Below are 22,548 nucleotides of genomic sequence, written 5' to 3'. Positions count from 1 at the left end.
TAAAATGAGTGGACAAGCTTTCAAAGAAAACCTTTGAGAGCCCATCAGAAGGCTTGGAACACTATTGCTAAAATAAAAATAAAAAATAAAAAATTGCAACACAGGTAAGAAAAATATAAATAAATCAGGGGAAGCTCAAAACTTTTGCACATTGCTGTATGTATAGATGTGAGTCCTCTGTATGTGGGATATAGAATATAGCCTCCCCCCTCTTGCCATGAATCAACACCACAGGAATCTTTGACTTGACTCTGTTATCAAACAGCTGATAACAAGTTCCTTGGGATTGTTACATATTAAAAAAAACATTAAAAAACCCTTGCTGTCCGAATCTTTGTTTCTGAGACTGTTATTAGTACAATAAATGAAAATGCCCAGTTATGCCCTGACTGCTTCTTGTAGTGATGAAACATTTTCATCTTAATAACACAAGTTAGCAGGATACTTTAAATTTTAGTCCTACTGACAGAGTATCCAACATCATATTAAAGCCAACAGCAGTCCTGGGGTCACTTTACATCAGTTTAGTCTAGCTTCAAACTTGGCAAGCCGTGCTTCAAACAGTCGTCTTTGAAAGAGACAGACCGGAAACAGCTCTGTCAAAAGAGCCCCCCTCTTTGAACCTCATTATTCTAACATAAACATCAAGTGTGCCTTTATCTAATATCTCTCCTAAGAGCTGCACAGCCACCTGCGTTGCTCTTGAAAGAAACCACAGCACCCTTTCAGCTCAGTCTAGCCCACATATTTCACTGTATACACAATTGATCCTATGGATTTAAAAAGAATCTACAAAGCTATTAAAGTTTTACACAGAACACTCAAAGAACACGGCAGCTTACAGCACTTTTCTGGATGATGCACAGGCTTATGTTTGCATGGTGGAAGAAAGCCATGAAACACAGCGGTAGGGCAAATAAAGCACACCCCAAACATCACATATATGAATGTAAGTAACCTGGTCAGGTAATTGATTTGGTATTCTAGCCCAAGGGTGTTAAGCATAAGGCCCAGGGACCAGAATTGGCCCAGCCAAATGGATATCTTTGGAGAATATAAAGGAGGGCATACATTTTGGACTTTTAACTGCATTTTCATACATTTTACAGCTCGTCCTACTGATGAAGCCCTCCCCCACAGTCTTTCATATTACAACAAAGTAAAGTAAAGTAAAAAGTAAAAGAAAAGTTCTTGTTTATTTCACTATATACAATAGTAATGTAAGTTTTGGGTTGTTTTTTTTTTTACAATGTATCCACGGTCAAATAAAGAACCAAATAAATAAATACTCTGTTTTTGTGAATTAACCAAACTTTTTCTGCTTTATATTTACAGTCTGGGCAATGACCTACCAGAACTTTTTTTCTGTGATTTTACATATTTATTTTGGAACAATTTAAGCCCAAAGAGTCATGCTGACAGATTTATTTCATTAAATAGAGCTGCATTGCTTTATCATGTCATAAAACTTATGCGTGCTGTTGAAGTTGCACTTCTTATACTGAGAAATCAGGGATTAATGTGCAGCTGAACGTCTTTACACTGTCAGAAATAGTTTTTTACGGTGGCCCTGAGAAAACACCAGCAATAAGAAAAACCCTGTAAAAGCACACAAGACACAACGGAAATAGGAAAAACGACAACGGAAATAGGAAAAAGGAAAACAGAAATAGGAAAAAGGAAAACAGAAATAGGAAAAAGGAAAACAGAAATGGGGAAAAACTGATTTCCAAAAGCACAAGGGAAGTGTTTCTGGGGAGACAATAACCCGACGGACCAGTTGCAGGAACCAAAATATGCTAAGAATTGTGCTGGGAGCCACTTAAAAGAAGTGGAGGATCTATCGGTTTTGTGAGTAAAGAAAAGATGAGAGGTAAGTGTGTTAGCCTAACTATTAGCCTAAAAATCTGTCATCAGTATTATATGAATCATGATAAAACACACCTACCATGTTTTGGGTTCCTGCGACTGGTCTGTTGGGTTATTGTCTCCCCAGAAACACTTCCCTTGTGCTTTTGGAAATCTGTTTTTTCCCCATTTCTGTTTTAGTTTTTGTCATTTTTCCTACTTCCATTGTGTTTTGTGTGCTTTTGCAGAGTTTTTCTTATTGCTGGTGTTTTCTTAAGTTGCAGTCCGTTTGACCTCTCAGGGCCACCGTAGTTTTTACTGGCCTGGCCCACTTAAGATCAAACTGAGCTGTAAAATGAGTTTGACAACCCTGTTCTATGCATCAAGGAGCTGCAAACATATGATCATATAATTAAATTACAAAAAACAAAAATATCTTAACATGATTTGAGTACTAAACATTAGGATGCAAGGGCAGCAGGTGAGTATTTAGAGTCGTGGTGGTTGTATCAGATGAAAAAAAAGAAAAAACTGTGGGATAGGTGAAACGGGTGTGTTGTGTGTGCATATGTAGTTAAGATTGTGTTTTACTGAAGGAAGGCAGGGTTTTGTTTGGTTAAGTTACAGTCAGAAATCTAGCAACACTCTTCTAGAACCCTATAATGCAATAATACTGCTTTCCCTGCTCCCAAATAAACTGAGCATTACCACGTATTAAAGGCAGACATCTCTAAAAGTCCTGCATGTGTCCATCCTCTTGGAAGCTTGGACTATATTTAACCATGCAGGAGCTTTGCTCAGCTCAGTCTGTCTAAAAACAGAGACAGAAAAGCCCACACCCATTGTCTGACACAGTGCCCACTGGGAGCCAAAGATGCAACACGTGTGGAGGGGAGCACTTTTGCTCCTCTCTCTCATTTATTTTTTTTTTAAGTCTTCTCCAAAGCTAGTCAAAACCCTTATCACGTTAGAGGTCCACGCCTCCACCTGAACTTCTCCTATTTTATTTTACATTCTCCTGATCCCTAATCCAGAGACAGCATTCCTCTCTTTCCTCACAGTGGATAATTGAGCGTAAGGTGCTGTTTTATGGGCCGTTAGCCAAACTCCTGCCAGAGACACACAAGATGGAAGCATACTCTCCAGCTAAAGGGGCGTGAATCTGATTCCTGGCAAGAGTCCAACTGCACCACATTATTCACATGATTACTGCTAGCTGAGGTGATGAAGCTCACACTGAAAACATAATCATGTTACACCTTTGGAATACTTATGAAGGGAAAAAAGAGAAGTTTAAAAAAAGGATTTCTTGCCGGCATATCCAAAATAAATCAGCAGCAGCAAAAACAAAGCAAAGACCAATAACAAAAAGAAAGTGGTAAAAGAATATAACAGACTTCCCATTTCACACCAGCAAAGGTGCTCTGTCACCTCACACAAATGGAATAACTTCACAGCTACAAAGCAATGGCAAAGGAAGACATAAATGTTCCTCTTCTCCCCTTGTAACATTCAGGTGCTATATTTTACTGACACCACTGAGCTATCATTATTCACACAGCTGGTATCAGCCAGGAGACATCTGTTCATGTGTAGAGTAAGTTATGATAATCTCACCTGTCCAAGGTCCAGGGTAACATTCACCTCATTGTAGACAACCCCCCTGGAGAGAGGAGGGCTCTGCCACCACCGCTCAGTCCCGTCAATGGCATTGGTCACAGGGTGGGCTTTGTTTGGGTCAACGGAGTTGCAGTAGTCACAAAACTGACCCTAAAAGGTATCAGGTTGTTAGTATTCAGAAACAATTAGCAGACATGTTTAATAGTGGTGGAGGTGCTTGCAAAAAACTTACCTGTACTGCCAAAAGTTTAAAAACAACAACAACAAAACAACAACAAAAAAATAAATATGACATTTAATGTAGATGAATGAAATTCTTGACTTGAAAAAGCTTGGGAACGCTCTTATTAAACTGTACCTTTTATAGTATTATAGGGCTGTAAAAGCCTTATTGCCCTGGGAGATCTCCTGAGGAAATAAGATCCCTGTTGAAAGGGCATTTCCTTTAGAAAACGTGGAACTCAACTACAATGGTGTAAAACTATTTCTGGCAGTTGTACAACTTGGTCAGGGCGGGCAGTTAATTGTCACGGTTCCCGGAGGGGTTCCTGGTAGTTCTCACAAATAGGAGCATTGGACTGGGCCATTAAAAAGGACGACTGGGTCGCTGGTTACACGAGTTCCCACATTACAATGTAATCACCACGTCCCCATCCTTTTACGCATGCACGAACGCTTATTTCCTTACCTGTATATTTTGAGTAAGAAGTCCATTGGTAGGCCCTCCGACTAGTTTACAGTATAAATCATATCTCGGTGTGCCAGCCTCATCCTGTCCGCAGGTTGCTGTAGCAGTGATCCCGGAGCCCTGTGCGAGGTTAAAGTATGGTGGATTCAAACTGAAACCTGTTAAGTCATTAAAAGTTTGTTGTCCGTCCGCGTCCCTGAAAAGCGTCAACCCAAGAATATAGAATCCAAAGAGGAGATGAGCTCCTCTCATCCCTCTCGCCATGTTCCAAAATTACAGATCCGTGTTGCTGAGCGCAACCCGCAGCGTGCAGCGGGTCTTGTCATCTAAGGATCTCCATGAAATGCGCTAATGGGCTGCGAGTTACGCGCGGGGGCTCTCTTTTAGCGGGTTCACGCGTCTGTTAATCCCAAAACGACGCTTTTAAGTGGATCTTCCGCTGCTTGGAGGTGTGATCTCTTTCCATCGCATGTCACCAAACTCAACGCAGACAGCACTGCGTGCTCTGAACCAGATGGCGCGGCACACTGAGCTATCAGGTGTCAGGTCGATGGTCTGAGCTCGACGCTGGTCCGCTGAGTGGGGCCAAAGGTCTGCCGTCACAGCATTCACCAGAAGCTCATCTTTTGTCCTTTTTTTCTTTCCTTTTTCGGTGTAAAACTTTTTTAAGGATTTAACAGTGTAAAGTCACTGTGTGTGACCCTGTCGTGAGATTTCTAGGAGCTTTTAAACCAAAACATCTCCAAACATATGAAAGATTCAGACCTAAGCGTGGGGCGGTCCCAGCTGGTGGAGAATAGAGCTGCTGCAGGTGGAGCGCCGACAACCAGGGAATTAATATACTATATTTTTTGTAGCAACCCCTAGCTAGCGTGAAGTGTGCTGACCACTAAATTTCATTTTCCACCAGTTAATGTTATTGTCTCGTTAAATAATGCGGGGTCCAATCCAATATTTTGGATTGTGAAGTGTAGCATTAAAAAGGGAAAAATTGAATTACGACTGGTTATTGAACAATACGTCTGTTTATAGAAAAAAACTGTCTGTGAAAGGATCAAGCCTACACTCAGAACCTCATATCATGTTTTATTTGTGTAGTTTTCGAGTGAATATAGAACAGCAGAATCTGGCGCGCTCTAAACCTACGAAGTGCCCCCCTTGGGTTTCACAATGACCGTATATAAACTTTAATATAGTATGACTCGAACGTCATTGACGCTTGCACAGTGATCTTGGGGCGACCTCTAGTGGAGTATATATCACATGTCGCATCAGAGAAGGGGATTTTAGTGCGTATTCGCACATGCGAACGTCAGATTTATGTGCCTTTTTTAACTACTGCAACCGAGTTGCATCTCTTTATCTGACTTTTCTTTTATGTGTGAGGCCACGCCTAAATTATTTTCAGGGAAAGCAGATAATAAAATTCCGAACCAGCCTTTTCATGCTGCTGGACAATGATTCGGTGATTCAGTAACACGACCAGCACAACAACAATTAAGTACAGTGACTCAGGGAGGGTTGTCCCGCATTGTTCCCATTCCTTCTGACTGGCTGACAGGCAAGGCTACTTTGTTGGACGCGTGTGTCACAATGCTAAGGCGGTGATAAGCAAACAGGAACTTCTGGCATTGCCGAGTAAACGAAACAGAGTTTCGGGTGTTGAATCTGCTGTGCTTCTTTAATTCTTACGGGACTCCTCATGGAGCCAACAAATCTGCAGGTAGGTTAAAAAAAATCACTTTAAGGCTGGAAAACTTCGTGTTTCTTACGTGTTTGCAACTTCTTCTCATACTGGAGGGAAATCACAGAGTGTTTCATGTTTGCAGTTTTGCAGGTTTCGTTTTGACACGGTTGACTTTGTTGATACTTTTAGATCCGTGCTTTGTTTTCTAAGTTCTCTATTTGTGTGCCTCATTAGGTCACTTCAAGAGCTAACTGCATCACTGCCCCCAAAATAGGGTTGACATGAGCGCCGCAGATTCGAATCTGCGAATCGTTACTTCTTTCATGAAGATGCAGTTCATGAAAGAAGTAACGAAGTGTTTTAGTCAGGGAGTGTGGCTAATTATAATCAGTGAACTAACTACTTTTAATAATGTATTTTTCTCCTGTTTGGTAAATCTGATGAAGGCAGTAAATACCCTCACCGGCCACTTCATTAGATAAATCTGCTCAATTGCTCGTATCAGCCAGTCACACGGCAGCAACCCAGTGCATTTAGAGGCAGTGTTGTGCAAAACAAAATGATAGCCCGTATTAAAACGGTCGTAAATGACGTGTTGGTTTATAATCTGTGGAACAAATGTCAAATCTGTCTCTCGTGAAGTCATTCTGAGCCACAACCAACATTTCTGTCAAGAGGTAGAAGCTGCAATTAGTTTATTGGCAAAGTGGCTTTTATATATCCTTTATAAATAGTCTCACTGACACTAAAAAGTCATGTTTAAGAGTGAGCTGCCCAAGAGGGCAGCAGAGCTGACAACAAATATAATGGTTCTGTAAAGACTCTTTTAGTCAATGCTATTTTAAAATATATGATACAATTAAGCAGACTCATAAAGATACTTACAAAACAGGTCATTTCTTTATTTTATATATAACCACCTGACAAATCTTGTTGACTGCAGTCTATTTAACAATACAAGAAAATGCATAACACATAAAAGCATCTGATATCACTTTTTGACACAGCAGTGTTCAAACTGGGCATCAGAATGAGGAAGAAATGTGATTTATGCAACTCTGAACATAGCGTAGATGTTGGAGGCAGACTCGTTGGTCAGAGTATTTAGTGGGATTTCCCACACTGGAAAAAAAACAAAAAACACCTTGTTGATGGCCAGACTGCTTTTCATAGATAGGACAGCAACAGTAACCTAAATAAGCACTTGTTACAGCCAAGGTACGCAGAAGAGCCTCTCTGAACACACAAGACATGTCCAACCTTGAAGCAAATGGGCTACACCAGCAGAAGACAAAACCAGGTTCTACCCCTGTCAGCTAAGAACAGGAAAACTGAGACTAATTCTCATGTGTTCACCATAACTGGACAAAAGAAGATTGGAAAAATGTTTCCCAGTCTGTGTATCCTCCGCCATTCAGGTGGTACGGTCAGAATTTGGTATAAATAAAATGAAAGCATGTATCTGTCCTTCCTTGTATCAACAGTTCTGGCTGGTAATGGTGATATAATGGTGTGGGATATTTTTCTACAACGCTTTGCATCAACTGAGCATCGTTTAAGCACCAGCATTGCTGCTGACCATGTCGATGCCTTTATGTCCAGAGAATAATGCACTTTGTCACAAAGCTCAGATCGTTTCAAACTGGTTTCTTGAACATGACAATGACTTCTCTGTACTTAAATGGCCTGCACAGTCACCAGACCTTAATCCAGTAGTGCACCTTTAGGGTATGGTGGAATGAGCAATTTGAATCATAGATGTGCAGCTGACAAATCTGCAGTAACTGTGTGACACAATACCGTTATTATGAACCAAAGTCTCAGAGGAATGTTTCCAGCACCTTGTTGAATCCGTGCCATGAAGAATAAGAACAGCTATGGAGGCAAAAGGAGGTACTTTACTAGCAAGGTGAACTTAATAACGTGTCCATTGAGTGTATATTGTTTTTCATAATACATGAATGGGTAGCTAGAGGTGGATGACACACATTAGCCTCTGCTAATATTCCACATAGTTTTACATTGTAATGTTCAGTCTGTTCACACAGATGAAAGACAGTACAGTCACATTTTATTTATGAGATTTCTTTTAGCGATTGTCAGATAACAGCAACCGTATTGACTGATTTTCACTGGAAGTTTTGAACAGGCAACACAAAATTGAAAACACTTCTATAAATTCAAGAAACATTTCCAGCTACAGAATGATAATAATGCATGGAAGTTCATTCTAATAGAAAATTCAGGCCGAGGTTATGAAGGGAGCTCTCAGGGTGTCTATCTGCAGTGTGAACCTGATGGTTCATTACTTCATAAATGGTTAATACCCAGCACAGGTTAAGAGAACACACTGACAAATTACAGTTTCTCAGTTAGTCAGAAGAGAATGTGTGCATATTGATTACCAAATTTATTATAAGATGGGTAAATACAGTTGGGTCATCTTTAAAAGCCATGAACTTTTTTGGATTTTCACATTTAAAAGTATCAGAATTTAATTATATTTTCCTTTACATTTACTCAGCTTTGAAACTGCCCAGTTTATGCACTAGCTCAAAGCCTCAATGTTTTTATTATTGTTAGTGTTCTTTCATAATCCATGTTTCTGACTTCAGATAGTGAAACATCAGGATACTTCATAGAACACTTTGGTGTTATGACCTAAGTTTAAGGTTCATAAATGAACTATACTGGTGGATTTAATAGAAACAAAAGGTCTGAACTATTGATCCATGTCCTGTCGTTTCAGAAAGCTATTGCCGTAGCACAGAAGGCCTCAGAGGAGGACGAGGCTGGAAACTATGAGGAGGCCATCCGCTCTTACCAACATGCTGTCAAGTACTTTCTCCACATTCTGAAACGTGCGTCACCATTGTGGCTAATATCACGCAGCTAATATCACCCTAATGTTATCTGAAATATTACAGTATACGCCGTCCCTTCACTCTGAAGGCGGCTGCACCCCATTGGACATCAGTAAAGGAATACACTCAGCTGTTGGCTGAATTTGGCTGAAACATAAACAGCTACATAGTTTTAGGCCGACACATTTTTTCAGTTGTCTTATTTATAGCTCTACGTTCCTAGTTGTGACATGAGATGAGAAAATCTTTACGTGTTTGCTGAAACCAGTTTCATTGTTGTTTTCTTCTTTCAGGTGAACCTCAAGGTAAAGATGGCAACCAGAAGATAAGAGATAAATGCAAACAGTACTTGGACAGAGCGGAAGAACTACAGGAGTACCTAGTGAATAAAGAGGTCATTACAGAAATGACAGCACAAAATATTCCCTTTACAAATGGATCATGAAAAAATTAGTGGGGTGGGGCAGTGTGAGAGTCCTGCCTATCACTTCAAAACTTCAAGTGACATTTATTTGTTGTAAAAAACATAATCATAACATAAAGAGGACAAACCACACACACACCACATGACAGCAACACAAAATGTATAGAAACGTGAAAAAGTTCATCCATACCCAGTCTTCACTTTAAAGTCTTAAAATACAAGGAGTGGAGGAAGTTAAGTCAGGAGGAGTCAAATACCTTGAGTCAGCCATTCAAAGCAACTAACAGTGCTCAAGAGAGGTGAAGAAGAGAGTGCAGGCAGGGTGAAGAGGGTGGAGATTAGAGTGATTTGTAAGACAAGGATAGCAATAACAGTAACAGAGAAATGTAAACTGCTATGATGTATGTTTGGATGTGTTGTCATTGATAAAAAGGCAGGAGGCTGAGCTGAAGATGTTAAGATTTTAATTGGGAGTGACCATAACGGAGAGAATTACGAGGCTGAAATAGTTAGGACATGCGCAGTTTTTTGTTTTAGAAAAAAGGCAGCACTGAATGGTGGCAGTTACTGAACTGCATCTATGACCTGTGTTTACGATGACTGTATCGAGGCTACGTCTTGACGTCATTACATTTCGTGCACGCGAGTATCGACTTTTCAATGCGGAAGTATCCTCCTCGGCTCTGAGAAGGGAGCGTTCAGAGATACGAAAACACGAAAAGAAGTCAGCTTGAAACCTCGTTTTCGTGTTTACAGTCTACGCGTGTAGCTGATTTCTTAAGTAGAGTGTTTAAAAAATAGTTTACTCGCGTGGTGTTACGTTCGCTTTGATTACTGGTCAAGTGATCCGCCGTTATGGCTGCCAACAACAATTTACAGGTAAGTTGGGGGACCAACCCCAGAGGAGGCTAAAAAATAGCTAAAACACGCCATAAAAGTTCTTTAAACTTTGAAATAAATTGGCTACCGTGTACTAGGTGCTAGTAAAAAACACTTCGGGGCTAGTTTTTAAGGTTTGCGCTTGGTTTCAGCGTTTCCATCGGTGTTAAAAAACACAACATTAGTAACATTAGCTGCTAATTAGCATACTTGGCTAGCTTATCCTACAAGACGTCAGTTTTGTAGTAAGTAATATACTGACCACTCAAACCTGATACTATGGCCCATGTGTATTATAAAGATTCAGTTTGGGGTTTTTTTTTCGTTTCTGTTTTGTTTTTTTCAGCTGAATTTGTGCCGGAAGCCTCATAGTATTAGTGAGTTGCTAACAACTGGACTACAGGATACCTAATCAGCTTAACGTTGCTAGCTACTTTTAAATGGCTTCAGAAAAGATATCAAAGGTATTAAAGAGCAAAATGGGGTATTCTGGGTTGTTCTCTGAAGGTGTAAATTCTGCTGAAGTTGCTCTTTATAGATAAACTCACTAAAAGGAAGTGAAAGAAAGCTTTGACTGTGTATTTGTGTGTGCGCACGCGGCGTCACCTCACTGCACAGGTGAAGCTTTACAGTAGATTACGACCACTGTGTATATTTAGTAACGTGAGCTTTAGGGACAATAAGTAGATTGTTTTAATATCATTATTATTATTATTTCCTTACTCAGTTAAAGTTCCAACTTTATGTGCTGGCACTTATCCCTTTCTTGTCTTGATGTTTATTTTGATTATAGATATGTGTCTCATAATCCAAAGACATGACTTGTAGGTTGTCTGATCTTTATTCTTTTGAACAGCCACGAGTTTCAACTGAACTAACATTGTCCTTTGTTATTTTAGAAAGCCATCGATCTTGCCAGCAAGGCGGCTCAGGAGGATAAAGCCCAGAACTACGAGGAGGCTTTACGCCTATACCAGGCTGCTGTTCAGTACTTCCTTCATGTGGTGAAATGTGAGGCATGAGACAGCACAATGGCACATGTGTGATAATCACAGAAATCATAGTTTGATAATAGTGATTGATACCTGTATGTTTTTGTGGGTCAGATGACAGATGACTTCATGTGACTTAAAAAAACGTGGGCCGTTTTGTACACTTTGATAGTAAGAATAATGATAATAGTTGTTTAATTTTAAAAGTACTAAAAGAAGGGTTTCGTTTTAAACGTTGTTGAATAATTTTTGTCGATTTGTTTTTGTTTTTGTTTTGTTTTGTAATGTATATGTGTGTGTGTGTGCTGATTTCTGACAGATGAAGCCCAGGGTGACAAAGCAAAACAGAGCATCCGGGCAAAATGTGCAGAATACTTGGACAGAGCAGAAAAGCTGAAAGAGTATCTCAAGAAGAAAGATAAGGCCCCTGCTAAGCCTGTCAAAGAGTCGCAATCTGATGACAAAGGGTGTGTTAATGGGCGGGGCAGTAGAGCAAATCAGCTCATGTGATGCTGTTAATGTCATATGATTGGAAAATCAAGATAAAATATGCTTTTGTCTCCAGAAATGAAAGTGACGAGGGTGATGATCCAGAGAAAAAGAAGTTCCAAAATCAACTCTCAGGTTTGTAACATTTCTTAAATCTTTATATTAATATAAATCAATATAAAGACCTGATGGCTTCAACCTTCTGGTGTTGCATGCTTGTATGTTAAACCACTCTGTATAGTATGTATATTTTTGCATGTTTATTAGTTTAAATATAAGGCTTATCAGTAATGTACTGTTTATCTTTTCCCAGGTGCAATTGTTATGGAGAAACCAAATGTTAAATGGAATGATGTTGCTGGTTTAGAAGGAGCCAAGGAGGCGCTGAAAGAAGCCGTTATACTTCCAATCAAATTCCCCCACCTTTTCACAGGTAAATCTTTGTGAATAAGAAACCCACTTCACTGCGTGGTTCTTAAATGATAGAAGAAATATTTGTGTGTCAGAGTGTAGTAAGTGGTGTTGTGGTCATACTAATTTAGATGAAATTACCTTTTTGCTTGACTGACAGGAAAGCGAACTCCATGGAGGGGGATCTTGCTCTTTGGCCCTCCAGGTACTGGAAAGTCTTACCTGGCTAAAGCAGTCGCCACAGAGGCAAACAACTCAACCTTCTTCTCAATCTCCTCATCGGACCTCGTCTCAAAGTGGCTAGGAGAAAGTGAAAAGTGAGCAGCAATTCACAGAAGCACAAATTAACCATATGATTTTACTTTCTATCATATAATGTGGAATATTGGAATATAATATACAAAATTATGCTGCAGCCAGTTTTGGCTGTCATTTCATTTCCTTAAAAGCTTTCCTTTTGCTTCCCAGGTTGGTGAAAAACCTTTTCAGTCTCGCAAGAGAGCATAAACCTTCTATCATCTTTATTGATGAGATTGACTCGCTGTGTGGGTCCAGAAGTGAGAATGAGAGTGAAGCTGCTCGCCGTATTAAGACAGAGTTTCTGGTTCAGATGCAAGGTAAGGGTGATTACTAATTATGTATAAATATTAGGAGAAATGAATGTTTTCTTTCAGTAAAAAGTCACTCAGGTTGAAATATTTGTGCCAGTAAAGTGACTTTTCTATTTCAGTATCTTTCTGTATTTTAAAATTTTACTGATACCATGATGGGATAACCAAATGTATGTAAATTGTTGTTATAATCAGGTGAATGACTATAAGGTACTTTGGCAAAGCATTCAAAATATTTAGGCTACTGAACACTGACCTTAAAAATGAAAGAAAATCATACCCCATACATCCATCTGTTATAGCTTAAAATAAATAATAGAGCTAAGTTACCTTTTAGGTAAGAGTAATTACTAAGAAATATTAAAGTTCCCACTTAATCCTGGATGGCTGCATAAATCGTGTTCACAGAAATACGAACAGTGTAATTCAATCTGGTCTAATTTAGAAGTCATTTAGTACAAATTTTCCATAATCTGCTTTGAATCTGGACTTAAACTCCAGCTGGTTTGATCCAGCTGCACAGCTGATATGTCTCTAACCTATGAAGTATCTAAGCATCCACTTCTTTGCTCTTTGGCTGACCTTTAATAGAAATCTTATGTGATTGCAGATTTTTAGTAGGTGTTTGACAGTTAGAGAAGCTCATATTTAATTTGCACTGATTGTGTTTTTGTACAGGAGTTGGAAATGACAACGAAGGCATCCTGGTTCTTGGTGCAACAAACATTCCGTGGACTCTAGACTCGGCCATCAGAAGGAGGTAATCATTATTAGTCATTTATAGTTGCTGTTCAGCTGTCATTCGCCTGTGTGCTCACTGAGGTCAAATAAAACCATCACAGATTTGAGAAGAGGATCTATATCCCACTGCCTGAAGAGCACGCCCGCGCCTTCATGTTCAAGCTCCATCTGGGCTCCACCCCCAACAGTCTCAATGAAACTGACTTTAACACTCTGGGCAAGAAGACGGACGGATACTCAGGAGCAGATATCAGCATTATTGTCAGAGACGCTCTAATGCAGCCTGTTCGAAAGGTCCAGTCAGCAACCCACTTCAAACGGGTATGCCTTTCAAAATGTCTGTTTAATTCTAAACTGTAGCATGTTGTGAATGTTGTAATTAAATATTTAATTTCAATAAGGTACGAGGTCCATCAAGAGATGACCCCAAAGTTACTATAGATGACCTCCTGACTCCTTGCTCACCGGGTGATCCTAACGCAATTGAAATGACATGGATGGAAGTCCCTGGGGAGAAGCTGCTGGAACCTGTGGTATCCATGGTAGGAATATTAAAACCCTAAATTTTTCCACACATTTCTGTATTGGAACATGTTTAAATCTTCTTTATTTTTTCTTTTCCTTTTTCCCACCCTGTTTTCAGGCTGATATGTTGAGGTCTCTGTCCAATACGAAGCCAACAGTTAATGAACAAGACCTGGAGAAACTGAAAAAATTCACAGAGGACTTTGGACAGGAAGGCTAGGTTGGGTGATTGAGCCAAACCAAGCAAAACCAAAGCAAAGGAATTGTAATTGTGTGTCTTTACTGTTCTTGTCCCTTTCCCCCTCCACCAATCTTTCTTTCTCATCCTAACCATTCACATGACCGCGAGGGTTAGTCAACTGGGTGAGATTACTATATGTTTTGCCAGTCTTATAACCACACTAAGGGTGCAAGACTCTGTTTTATTTGTTATTCACTATTTTCCAAAGAAGATTAAAGATTTCCCACCTACATCTGACTTGACTAAAGAATCAACACAACTCTGGGAGATAATTTAACTTGTTCATTAAAGTTTTTGATGAGCAAAATAGTCATGCAAATTAGAGAAACTAACTGCAGTTATTCTAAGTAAGACTTGAAAACAAAATCATTTATTTTAAGGAAAGACTTTCTCTTGTACACCTCAGAAGAAAAGGACTTAGTCTCTATTTTTTAAATAAGAAACAAGCATTTTATAGGCTATGTGGTACTTTGAGGAACATGTATATGAGTTCAAAGAATATTTTGTGGCATTGTTGGTGTCATTGGCTCCCAGTGGTGGATACAGTTTAGAGAAAAAGATACTCAGAACGAGCACTTCATTAGCTTCTGTGACAGTTTTGGATTGTTTATCCACTTTCAACACAAATGATGATTATGTTTATTCATTTGAAATAAACATGGTTTTTAGAGTGGATCAGTAGTGGTGCCAGACCAGCATTACTTTCATTTCTCAAGAACTTGGTAGGTTTGAATTGCTTTGTCTCACAGCTTGTTTTTTTTTGTTTGTTTGTTTAGGTTTTTTTTTTTTTTTTTTTAATACCTGTTGTACATATTTTTTATTTCTGTCCACAGGATTCACTAATTATCTGTAACAGCAACTGAAAAACAGCCTTATATTATGACAGCTTTAGCACCTCACAGCTAATAAGCCACGTGAAATGTTGAAGTCTCATACTGATGGCTCAAACGGAGAAATCTTGTGTACTTGACAACATAGAATGCATTTCCAACCATGAACTTTAAATAGCCATAAGTGGCAGTGTGCACCGTGTGCCTTCTACAAAAGTTGCAAGGGCCTTTTTTGTTCCAACTGAATGGTCATTTCTATTGGTTTATTTCTAAATTTCTTAGTCCTACTGCTAATGTATCAAGTGAATTGTCACTACAACTAAGAAATGTATATTACTTGTACATTTCGTGTAAGTTCTTTTAGAGACTATATACAACCTTAGTCTGTTTCCCTTCAGAAGTGCAAACTGGTTTTTGATGGGGAATATCTTCATTTTACTGTAAATGTATAAATATATATATAGCCAACTCTCAAGCCTTTTCTTTGTGAAGAGGTTATCAGTGCATATGATTTTCTGTTTTTCATTTCCACAGTGTAAATAAAAGGTAAAGCAACAAAGAGAATCTGTTTACTTTTTTCCTGTAATGGATCAACTGTGTTGTTGCCAGTAATTTAAGGTAGAAATGTAGTTTTAAAAAAAAGTCAGTGTCAGCCTACCTGATGAATGTGTCAAAAAAAACTGCAAGTTCATTTGGGTGCGTAGCTATTGCTCAAGCGGAAACTACGAATAAAAGTGGTGGTGAGTTGCATTATGGGAATTGCTGTTCAAGCCCGATGAGCCAACGTTGCAGGTTCCAGAGAGCAACTGCATGCTTTAGAACTACAAGTACCACGTAGCACAGTTCGGCGTCCGCTAACCCTTCGATTTGTTTTGGTTCATGTAGACTGCGCTTTGTCACAGGGGAGCCGAGGTTCACCGCTGCACTTTAATCTGGTTGTTACACGTCTGTGACCTACTACCGAGCTCTGGGGGAAAAAAACTCCTCCTCCGGGGTTTGCGTTTCGCCGCCCCCCTCTTTCAGCACCGCCGCCTACCTCGTAGCTCTCTTATCGGACCCCCAGAAGCTGGCCTGCTAGTTAGCAAACAAGCTAACGATTGCCAGATTTCACCCATGTCCTCTGAAGAAGGGTTCAGCTCAGCGATAACAGATTGGCTTTTTATCAATACCTGGTGGCTCCTTCTTCCGTTCATCATGCTGCTTGTTGTCGCTGCCTTCATCGTTGCTTTTGTGTTGCTGTTATATATGATATCGCCCCTCATTAGTCCCAAGCCTCTAAAATTGAACGGGGCCCACGTCGTGGTAAGTATTACGGTTTAGCTGGCTGGTAACGGTCGCTAACGGCTACTCATACCTGCAGGTTTAAGTTGGCCTAGCTGAGTTTAAGGTTAGCCATAGCTTTATATTTACGTTAGGTGGCGTATTCGCACTTGGCCTACGGGACTACAAGAAGTCGTAACTTTTTTTTTTTTCTTTTTCATCGTTTTTTTTTTTTTTTTTTTTCAATAGTAGCTGAGTTTATTGCGAAAGTCAGGTGTCTGTCGTGACACGCCCACATATGAGCTAAGGAATATTGCTTTAATTAATGCGTCAATCTTACTTCACAACCTGTTTTATACTTAGATAAAGTATAATCCACTGAAATAAAACCAGTACAGTAACCACCAACTTTAGGTAATTCAGCTTGGTTAATGATAAACTTCGTAGGCAGGCCACTAAAGGTAAATATTGTTTGCTTTACCTTGATGTACCTAGTAAACTCTCAGAGACAGCATTGTGGGGTTAGGATAATTTTATTATGCACTAATGCTAAAACAGTAGCAAAAATGACTTTTTAAACCATTAACTTTATTAAAGCTGCATTACCTTTTGAGAAACGTAATTAACATTTCCATGTTAACCTGTGCCCCAGTCTGAGTTGTATTATCATTTCCCCTATGTTTGACCTTTGATTTAGGTGACAGGAGGATCCAGTGGGATTGGGAAATGCATTGCTATTGAGTGCTACAAGCAAGGAGCGTTCATCACTTTGGTGGCACGAGACGAGGTAAGCACAAACATTCAGCAGATCCTACCTTCATGTGTAACCTCATCAACAGGCTGTTTGTTGTCAGATGTTAACCACAGTCAAACTCTAAAGGTGAACTTGTTCCATGTCACTCACGTGCAAAAGTGCACGTGAGTTGACCCGCATAGAAGCATTATTACATGTTTTCATTTAGTTGTGGAGTTCATGACATTCATAATGATATTTGCAAGCTTTTGTGTGTATAACAGTAAACATGCATTTTATTTTTCCTGTAGGAGAAGTTGCTTCAGGCAAAGAAGGAAGTGGAGAAATTTGCCATCAATGACAAGCAGGTATGGGTTCAGTATGTAGTTCAATAAAAGATGCCTCTTGTTAAAGAACTCATTAAAAGCATCTTCTACATGCATAATCTCTCACAATCTTTCCTGCACACATTTTCCAGATGTGTAGGCTTAGAGAAATGATTAAAGTGAAGATAAATCATTAAAAACGTTGCATATGTAGGTTGTGAAAAGTGATTGCATTTTGCATTATTAAGATCTTGGTTTCCTTATTTAGGTGGTGCTCTGCATCTCAGTTGATGTTTCCAGTGATTACAGTCAAGTGGAAAACGTGATAAAACAGGTAGTGTTACCCTCTAATGGAACATAGCTTTAATAATTAAGAAGTACAGCAGTGACTTTTTCCTGTCGTGCAGGCTCAAGAAAAGCTAGGTCCTGTTGATATGCTTGTGAACTGCGCTGGAACTTCAGTTTCTGGGAAGTTTGAGGAAGTGGAGGTAGATCGTTTTAAAGTAAGTACCTGTGGTCATGAAATTCTTTAAGTTCCAAGGATGTTAAGCTTCTCATAGTGGTGCTAAAAACTGTTTATAAGTATACAGTTATTCATTGCTGATAATTACAACAGGGTGAAAGATCAGAATAATAAAGCTGTGTTGCAGGGGTGTGTTGTTGTTTTTTTTTTCAAAATTTAATCACACATGAGAATGGTTTTTCCTAGATTAAAATGGGCCTTTGGTTAGGTGAAACACATTTGGACTGGTCAGTGTATTTTTTCATTACTTCTGGGCATTTGCTAATCATAAATGTATTTTATGAATGAGCAAATTAAATCCTCCATAAATAAATGATTAAATAGATTTTTATAACCTGAGGTGGAAGGTCATTATATTCTTTGGGAAGCTTCACAATTCTTTCTTATATAAATGGAAAAACCTGCAGAGAATTTAATAGGTTTGATCGAGAGCATTCATTTCTTTAAAATTACTTAAAATTATTGGCTGTCGACATAATAAATGTGCCCCAAAGCAGGAATGGGCTCTTTTGAAATGAGCGTCATACATTAAGTTCTTGTTAGAAAAGGTTTGATTTGTGACTTGGTAAGAAATCGTGTTACTGTCAGAATTTTTGAAGAAGTGGCTAAATTTATGGCCTGCTGTGAATCAAGACACTGTGAACTGCTCAGGTTTGAAGCTGCCTACAATAATGTAATGTACCATGGACACTCTGGTTATAGTATGTATTAATGTAGCCTTCGTTTCCAGAAATTGATGGAAGTGAACTACCTGGGCAGCGTTTACCCAACACGAGCCGTCATAACCACCATGAAGGAGCGAAGAATGGGCCGCATCATGTTCGTTTCCTCCCAGGCGGGCCAGATTGGTCTGTTTGGTTACACTGCCTACTCCCCATCTAAGTTTGCCCTGCGAGGCCTTGCAGAGTCGCTGCAGATGGAGGTATGTTTTGCAAAAATGGCCTACATACATGCTTGAAGCAATTCTTAGCATTCCTTAGCATAGAATACGAACGACATTCCACGACCAGAAGTAGGCAGGACTGAAGATAAACTTTTCTCAATTTCCTTCAACTGAAGCGACTACCAAGGAGAATGACATTTGATCTGCGAATAAATGCATTAGAGGTTCACCTAAACAGCCAGAGCCTGGAGTGTCCACAAGCACCCAGCCATCATATGCAACAAGCATATCTCTTGCAGTGTGTTTGCAGCTTGAGTGAAGATGATGATGATGATAAAGGACATTTCACTAGCGTCAGTGCTGTAATGATTATACTTTTTCTACCTATAGGTAGCATTCAGGCGAACTTTTATTGTCAAAGAGCTGTTGAAATGTTAACGTATGTAGTTAGTTGTCATGGTCTCAGTAGTGGAATTGCTAAGGCCGTTATTGCTTTGTTTTCCTTCTGCAGATAAAGCCCTACAATATCTACGTGACTGTGGCATACCCCCCTGACACTGACACTCCAGGACTGGCTGAAGAGAACAAGACAAAAGTATGCAACAGTACAGAGAAATACGTCCTTTTCTTACTTCCTGTTTTTTTATGTAAATTTTCTTGCTGCTTAAATGCTTGTGGTCTTACCCCCACCCCTCTCTCCCTCTTTATCCGCTTTCCTCTCCCAGCCTCTGGAGACCAAATTAATCTCTGAAACCTCTGGAGTTTGTCAACCAGACCAAGTGGCCAAAATCATTGTCAGGGATGCAGTGGTAAGAAGCTCGAATCACATTCAGTGCCCAGTTTAAAAATAAGATGTGTGCTCTGTATTTTGTTTGTTTTTTCCTTTGGCAAATGTATCTGCTTGTTTTTCCTTCATCTCACAGCAGGGGAACTTCAACAGCTCTGTCGGTCCAGATGGTTACATGCTATCAGCGCTCACCTGTGGAATGTCACCCGTCACCTCCATCACAGAGGGTCTTCAGCAGGTACAGCCCTGTACATGATATGAAATTGCAGGAGGCAGCGTTCCTCAGCAGATCTGCAATTTTAAGCCTAACCTTTTTATTTTGAAATTCCCGCACAGATTGTCACCATGGGATTGTTTCGGACCATCGCACTTTTTTACCTGGGGAGCTTTGACAGCATCGTGCGCCGCTGTATGATTCAAAGGGAGCAGTCAAAAGCGGCCAATAAGAGGGAGTAACTGCAGCCTTACCTTCACCACACCCCGATACCCCCAACCCTCTACCCACTGCCCTCCCAGCCAGTCCCTTCCTCCAGCTGTACAAGTGCACAACCGTAGGTGGGGGTGGGGTTAAAAAATAAAAGGCCATGTCAGCATTTGTGATGTCAACTTTAGCAGATGGAATGGAAGAAAGTGGCAGATGTTTACGTGTCTACTCCACAGACTTGATAGCCATTTAGATGTATTTTGTTCTCCCCTGGTGACTTCAGTTTAATGTGTCCACCTGCTTCTTTTTGTGGAAGCAGCCTTACTTTAGAGGAAAGAGGGGTGACTAAAAATCCCACAGCCTGGTTTCCAGTATCTAGGCCTCCCTCCTTCAGTTTTTTTTTTTTTGTTTGTTTTTTTGTTTTTTGTTTTTTTTGTTCCCACAGAGAAGAAAAGCAACAGCCCGTCTAACCGGTTGTGCCAAATATGGCCTGAATTTTTTATTTTTTTTCCCCACCAGAGGCTATAGCGAAAACAGAATAGTTGTTACTCTCTTTTTCATCATATTGTGCCGCATGTATCAGAGATTTCCATCTTTTAGAGAGTTTTTACAGTTTTCACTATATAAGCCCTTTCTTTCCCACATTTTACATACTTCAGGTCTTTGCAGGCAAAGATCCTTCCCTTTTTTCTCTCTCTCTTTTTTTTTTTTTCTTTGACTGAATAACCTCTGTGTTTAAAAGCGGTCGTGACCCACAGTGTTTTGTTTATGCTGCGGGATATTTTTGTTTGTGTTTGTGCGTGAACTGAGGTCATTCATTATACGACAGTACTCTTCAGTGATATCAAAGGGCAAGGAGAGAGCTTGTTATGTTTGTCTTTAATTTTTTTAAATCTATAATGCATAAAATAATCTCCACATATTATCATTATTATTAATAATAGTGATAATATTCCAAAACTTTACATGCAGCGTTGTCGCTGAAAACCGTGTGATGTGAAAGTGTGTTTGCTGTGACTGAGCCGACCACCTCCGGAAAGAGTAAAGCCATTCGAAGTTTTTGTCTCGGGAATAAAGACAGCAAAAACGTTTTCCTCGTCATTCCAGCTAAATGAAGAAAGTAAAGCAGGTACTATGGGTTGAAGCCATGAAGTCGTAAGATTAGGGTGGGAGGGGATACACAAACAAATAAACCAGCACATAATTTTAAGTTTCACTCGTGCACTTGTCAGTTTAATTTAAAAAAACAAAAAACAAAACACTAATAAGTTGCTAAAGGAAGCATGAAGCGTATCATTTTTTAACTTGCAGTTTTGTGTGTCAGTGCACATTCTCAGCCACCCCCAGTGAAGATGCATAATCTGTCAGGTTGGTGTAACTCAGAGATGGGCGGGACTCGCTGGTTCGAGTCATGTCTCTGTACGTCTAGTGAGGGCGCTGGTGAGTCATCTTATAAAATGGCCAAACTTTTGGAGGAACAAGAGTGGAAGTGTTAGCCCTCATCTCTACGATGCTCTTTTTTTTGTTGTTGTTTTGTTTTGTTTTTTACATGCACTGACGCTGTCGTGCACTGCTGGGACTTCAAAACTCTCTAGATTACAAAATATCGATTCCCTTCTGATTTCTGTCAAGTCTTAGTTACCATCTGACTTTCTTATTGTTTTGAATGCAAAAGGAAGAAGGAAAATACAGTGTTGACTCTTGCAAGTCTTCCTTTGGTCCAGTCGGAGAGAATGTACTTTATAGCAAAGCGATAGGAGTCAGAACGTAGGAACATTATTTTTTAAATACACCAATATTTGAATGCCAAAATGTGTTAAGACAATTTCTTGAGATCGCAGCACATTTCTTTGTGGTTTATTTTGATGTCGCTGCTCTTTTGATCTTAGTGTTAGTTTATAAAAGCTGGATAGCAGCATGTGGCCCATTCTACAGCCTTAAGACGTGACTACTGATGAAGCGAACGCTATGAGAGTGGACCCGTCCGCAGAACAATGTGACTTCATACATTAGTGGATGATTGGTTTACCGGGTGATTTTTTTTTTTTTTTTTTTTTTTTGTGACTTATTTGGTGTGAAATGCCAACTGTTTGGGGTTTTTTGTGTGTTTGCGTGTGTATGTGTGTGTTTGGTCAATTTCTAGTGTTTCTATGACAAAAGAAGCCTTACTGAAATCCAAGACATGAAAGTGAGAATGGATGACTCATGTTTGATGATGTTCTCATTTGATATTGGTTAAAGGCGTACTGTCCCGCACTTCAGAGCTTTCCATAAATGTACATTTATTGCTTTAAGAAGGTTTTTCTTTTTTCTTTTTTTTTACCTTGAGGTAGCAACACATTGATGGATAGAACATGTAGCTCATGTAAAAGCAGTTTTGATTTCACTAACACAACTTTAAGCTATGCAAATGAAGCCTCTGCTAACAATATGTTTAAACATACAGTAAAGATTTAAGTTCTGTAAGAGTCACGCTAGTTTCCCTCGTTTAATGGTGTCATTGTCGGATGCTCAATGGATTTAAAAGTCTTGAACATGAAAGTCATACTGCACTCTTTGGTTTCACGCTTTTTTTTCTGTTTTCTTTGCTTTATACTCTTTCTGCCAAAAAGCTTAACACCTTCACCTTGTGTGCCATTGAAAGAAAATGTGAGGAGTGGAACATTTCTTTGTCTTATTTTCTTACATGATAAACTAAATAAATACCTGTGAAGAAAACCTAAATCCTTTTACTCTTGGGTGTCCTTGTCTCTTCTTAAATT

At 39.5% G+C, this 22,548-nt stretch overlaps 3 protein-coding genes across 8 annotated transcripts in view; 2 read left to right on the top strand and 1 right to left on the bottom strand.

Annotated features, from left to right (window-relative positions):
• Nucleotides 1-4,896, bottom strand: part of LOC116316973 (laminin subunit alpha-3) — a 60,311-nt gene extending 55,415 nt beyond the window's left edge. For 2 of the 4 annotated variants that reach the window (XM_039602300.1, XM_039602301.1), the window contains exons 1-2: nt 4,157-4,895; nt 3,466-3,618 (exon numbers count right to left, since the gene is read on the bottom strand). In XM_039602300.1, coding sequence (XP_039458234.1) covers nt 3,466-3,618; nt 4,157-4,420 — 417 coding nt within the window. In that variant the 5' untranslated portion in view covers nt 4,421-4,895. Of the gene's footprint in view, nt 1-3,465; nt 3,619-4,156 lie in introns of all 4 variants that reach the window. The other 2 variants (XM_039602302.1, XM_039602299.1) reach the window with 2 other exon arrangements.
• An 827-nt stretch (nt 4,897-5,723) lies between these two features.
• On the top strand, nt 5,724-15,409 carry vps4b (vacuolar protein sorting 4 homolog B). Of its 2 annotated transcripts, XM_031735620.2 has the most exons (13): nt 5,724-5,879; nt 8,593-8,704; nt 9,001-9,101; nt 10,910-11,021; nt 11,322-11,469; nt 11,568-11,626; nt 11,805-11,924; nt 12,063-12,219; nt 12,371-12,519; nt 13,192-13,273; nt 13,356-13,575; nt 13,656-13,796; nt 13,898-15,409. In XM_031735620.2, the coding sequence occupies exons 1-13, from the start codon at nt 5,859-5,861 to the stop codon at nt 13,997-13,999; spliced, it is 1,524 nt and encodes a 507-aa protein (XP_031591480.1). In that variant the 5' UTR covers nt 5,724-5,858; the 3' UTR covers nt 14,000-15,409. The 2 variants fall into 2 exon arrangements, with proteins under 2 accessions (XP_031591480.1, XP_031591481.1); XM_031735621.2 differs by lacking the exons at nt 5,724-5,879; nt 8,593-8,704; nt 9,001-9,101 and adding an exon at nt 9,752-10,010.
• A 228-nt stretch (nt 15,410-15,637) lies between these two features.
• kdsr (3-ketodihydrosphingosine reductase) lies at nt 15,638-22,518 on the top strand. 2 transcript variants are annotated; one of them, XM_031735610.2, is made up of 10 exons: nt 15,638-16,152; nt 16,808-16,897; nt 17,155-17,211; nt 17,438-17,503; nt 17,577-17,672; nt 18,423-18,614; nt 19,087-19,170; nt 19,301-19,384; nt 19,499-19,600; nt 19,699-22,518. In XM_031735610.2, the coding sequence occupies exons 1-10, from the start codon at nt 15,964-15,966 to the stop codon at nt 19,816-19,818; spliced, it is 1,080 nt and encodes a 359-aa protein (XP_031591470.1). In that variant the 5' UTR covers nt 15,638-15,963; the 3' UTR covers nt 19,819-22,518. The 2 variants fall into 2 exon arrangements, with proteins under 2 accessions (XP_031591470.1, XP_031591471.2); XM_031735611.2 differs by lacking the exon at nt 15,638-16,152 and adding an exon at nt 16,215-16,571.
• The last annotated feature ends 30 nt before the right edge of the window (nt 22,519-22,548 follow it).

This window comes from Oreochromis aureus, linkage group 18 (genome assembly GCF_013358895.1).
Source record: "Oreochromis aureus strain Israel breed Guangdong linkage group 18, ZZ_aureus, whole genome shotgun sequence".
Lineage (NCBI taxonomy): Eukaryota > Metazoa > Chordata > Actinopteri > Cichliformes > Cichlidae > Oreochromis > Oreochromis aureus.
This window is presented reverse-complemented; position numbering and strand designations above follow the sequence as displayed.

What these genes read in the sequence shown, in the direction of transcription:
- vps4b (XM_031735620.2), top strand. Translation starts at nt 5,859, where the DNA reads ATGGAGCCAACAAATCTGCAG. An exon ending in TGGCTAGGAGAAAGTGAAAA is followed by an intron (nt 12,220 to 12,370) that starts GTGAGCAGCAAT and finishes TTTGCTTCCCAG; the next exon opens with GTTGGTGAAAAACCTTTTCA. An exon ending in TGGAACCTGTGGTATCCATG is followed by an intron (nt 13,797 to 13,897) that starts GTAGGAATATTA and finishes CCCTGTTTTCAG; the next exon opens with GCTGATATGTTGAGGTCTCT.
- kdsr (XM_031735610.2), top strand. Translation starts at nt 15,964, where the DNA reads ATGTCCTCTGAAGAAGGGTTCAGCTCAGCGATAACAGATTGGCTTTTT. An exon ending in CTTTGGTGGCACGAGACGAG is followed by an intron (nt 16,898 to 17,154) that starts GTAAGCACAAAC and finishes TTTTTCCTGTAG; the next exon opens with GAGAAGTTGCTTCAGGCAAA. An exon ending in TCATTGTCAGGGATGCAGTG is followed by an intron (nt 19,385 to 19,498) that starts GTAAGAAGCTCG and finishes TTCATCTCACAG; the next exon opens with CAGGGGAACTTCAACAGCTC.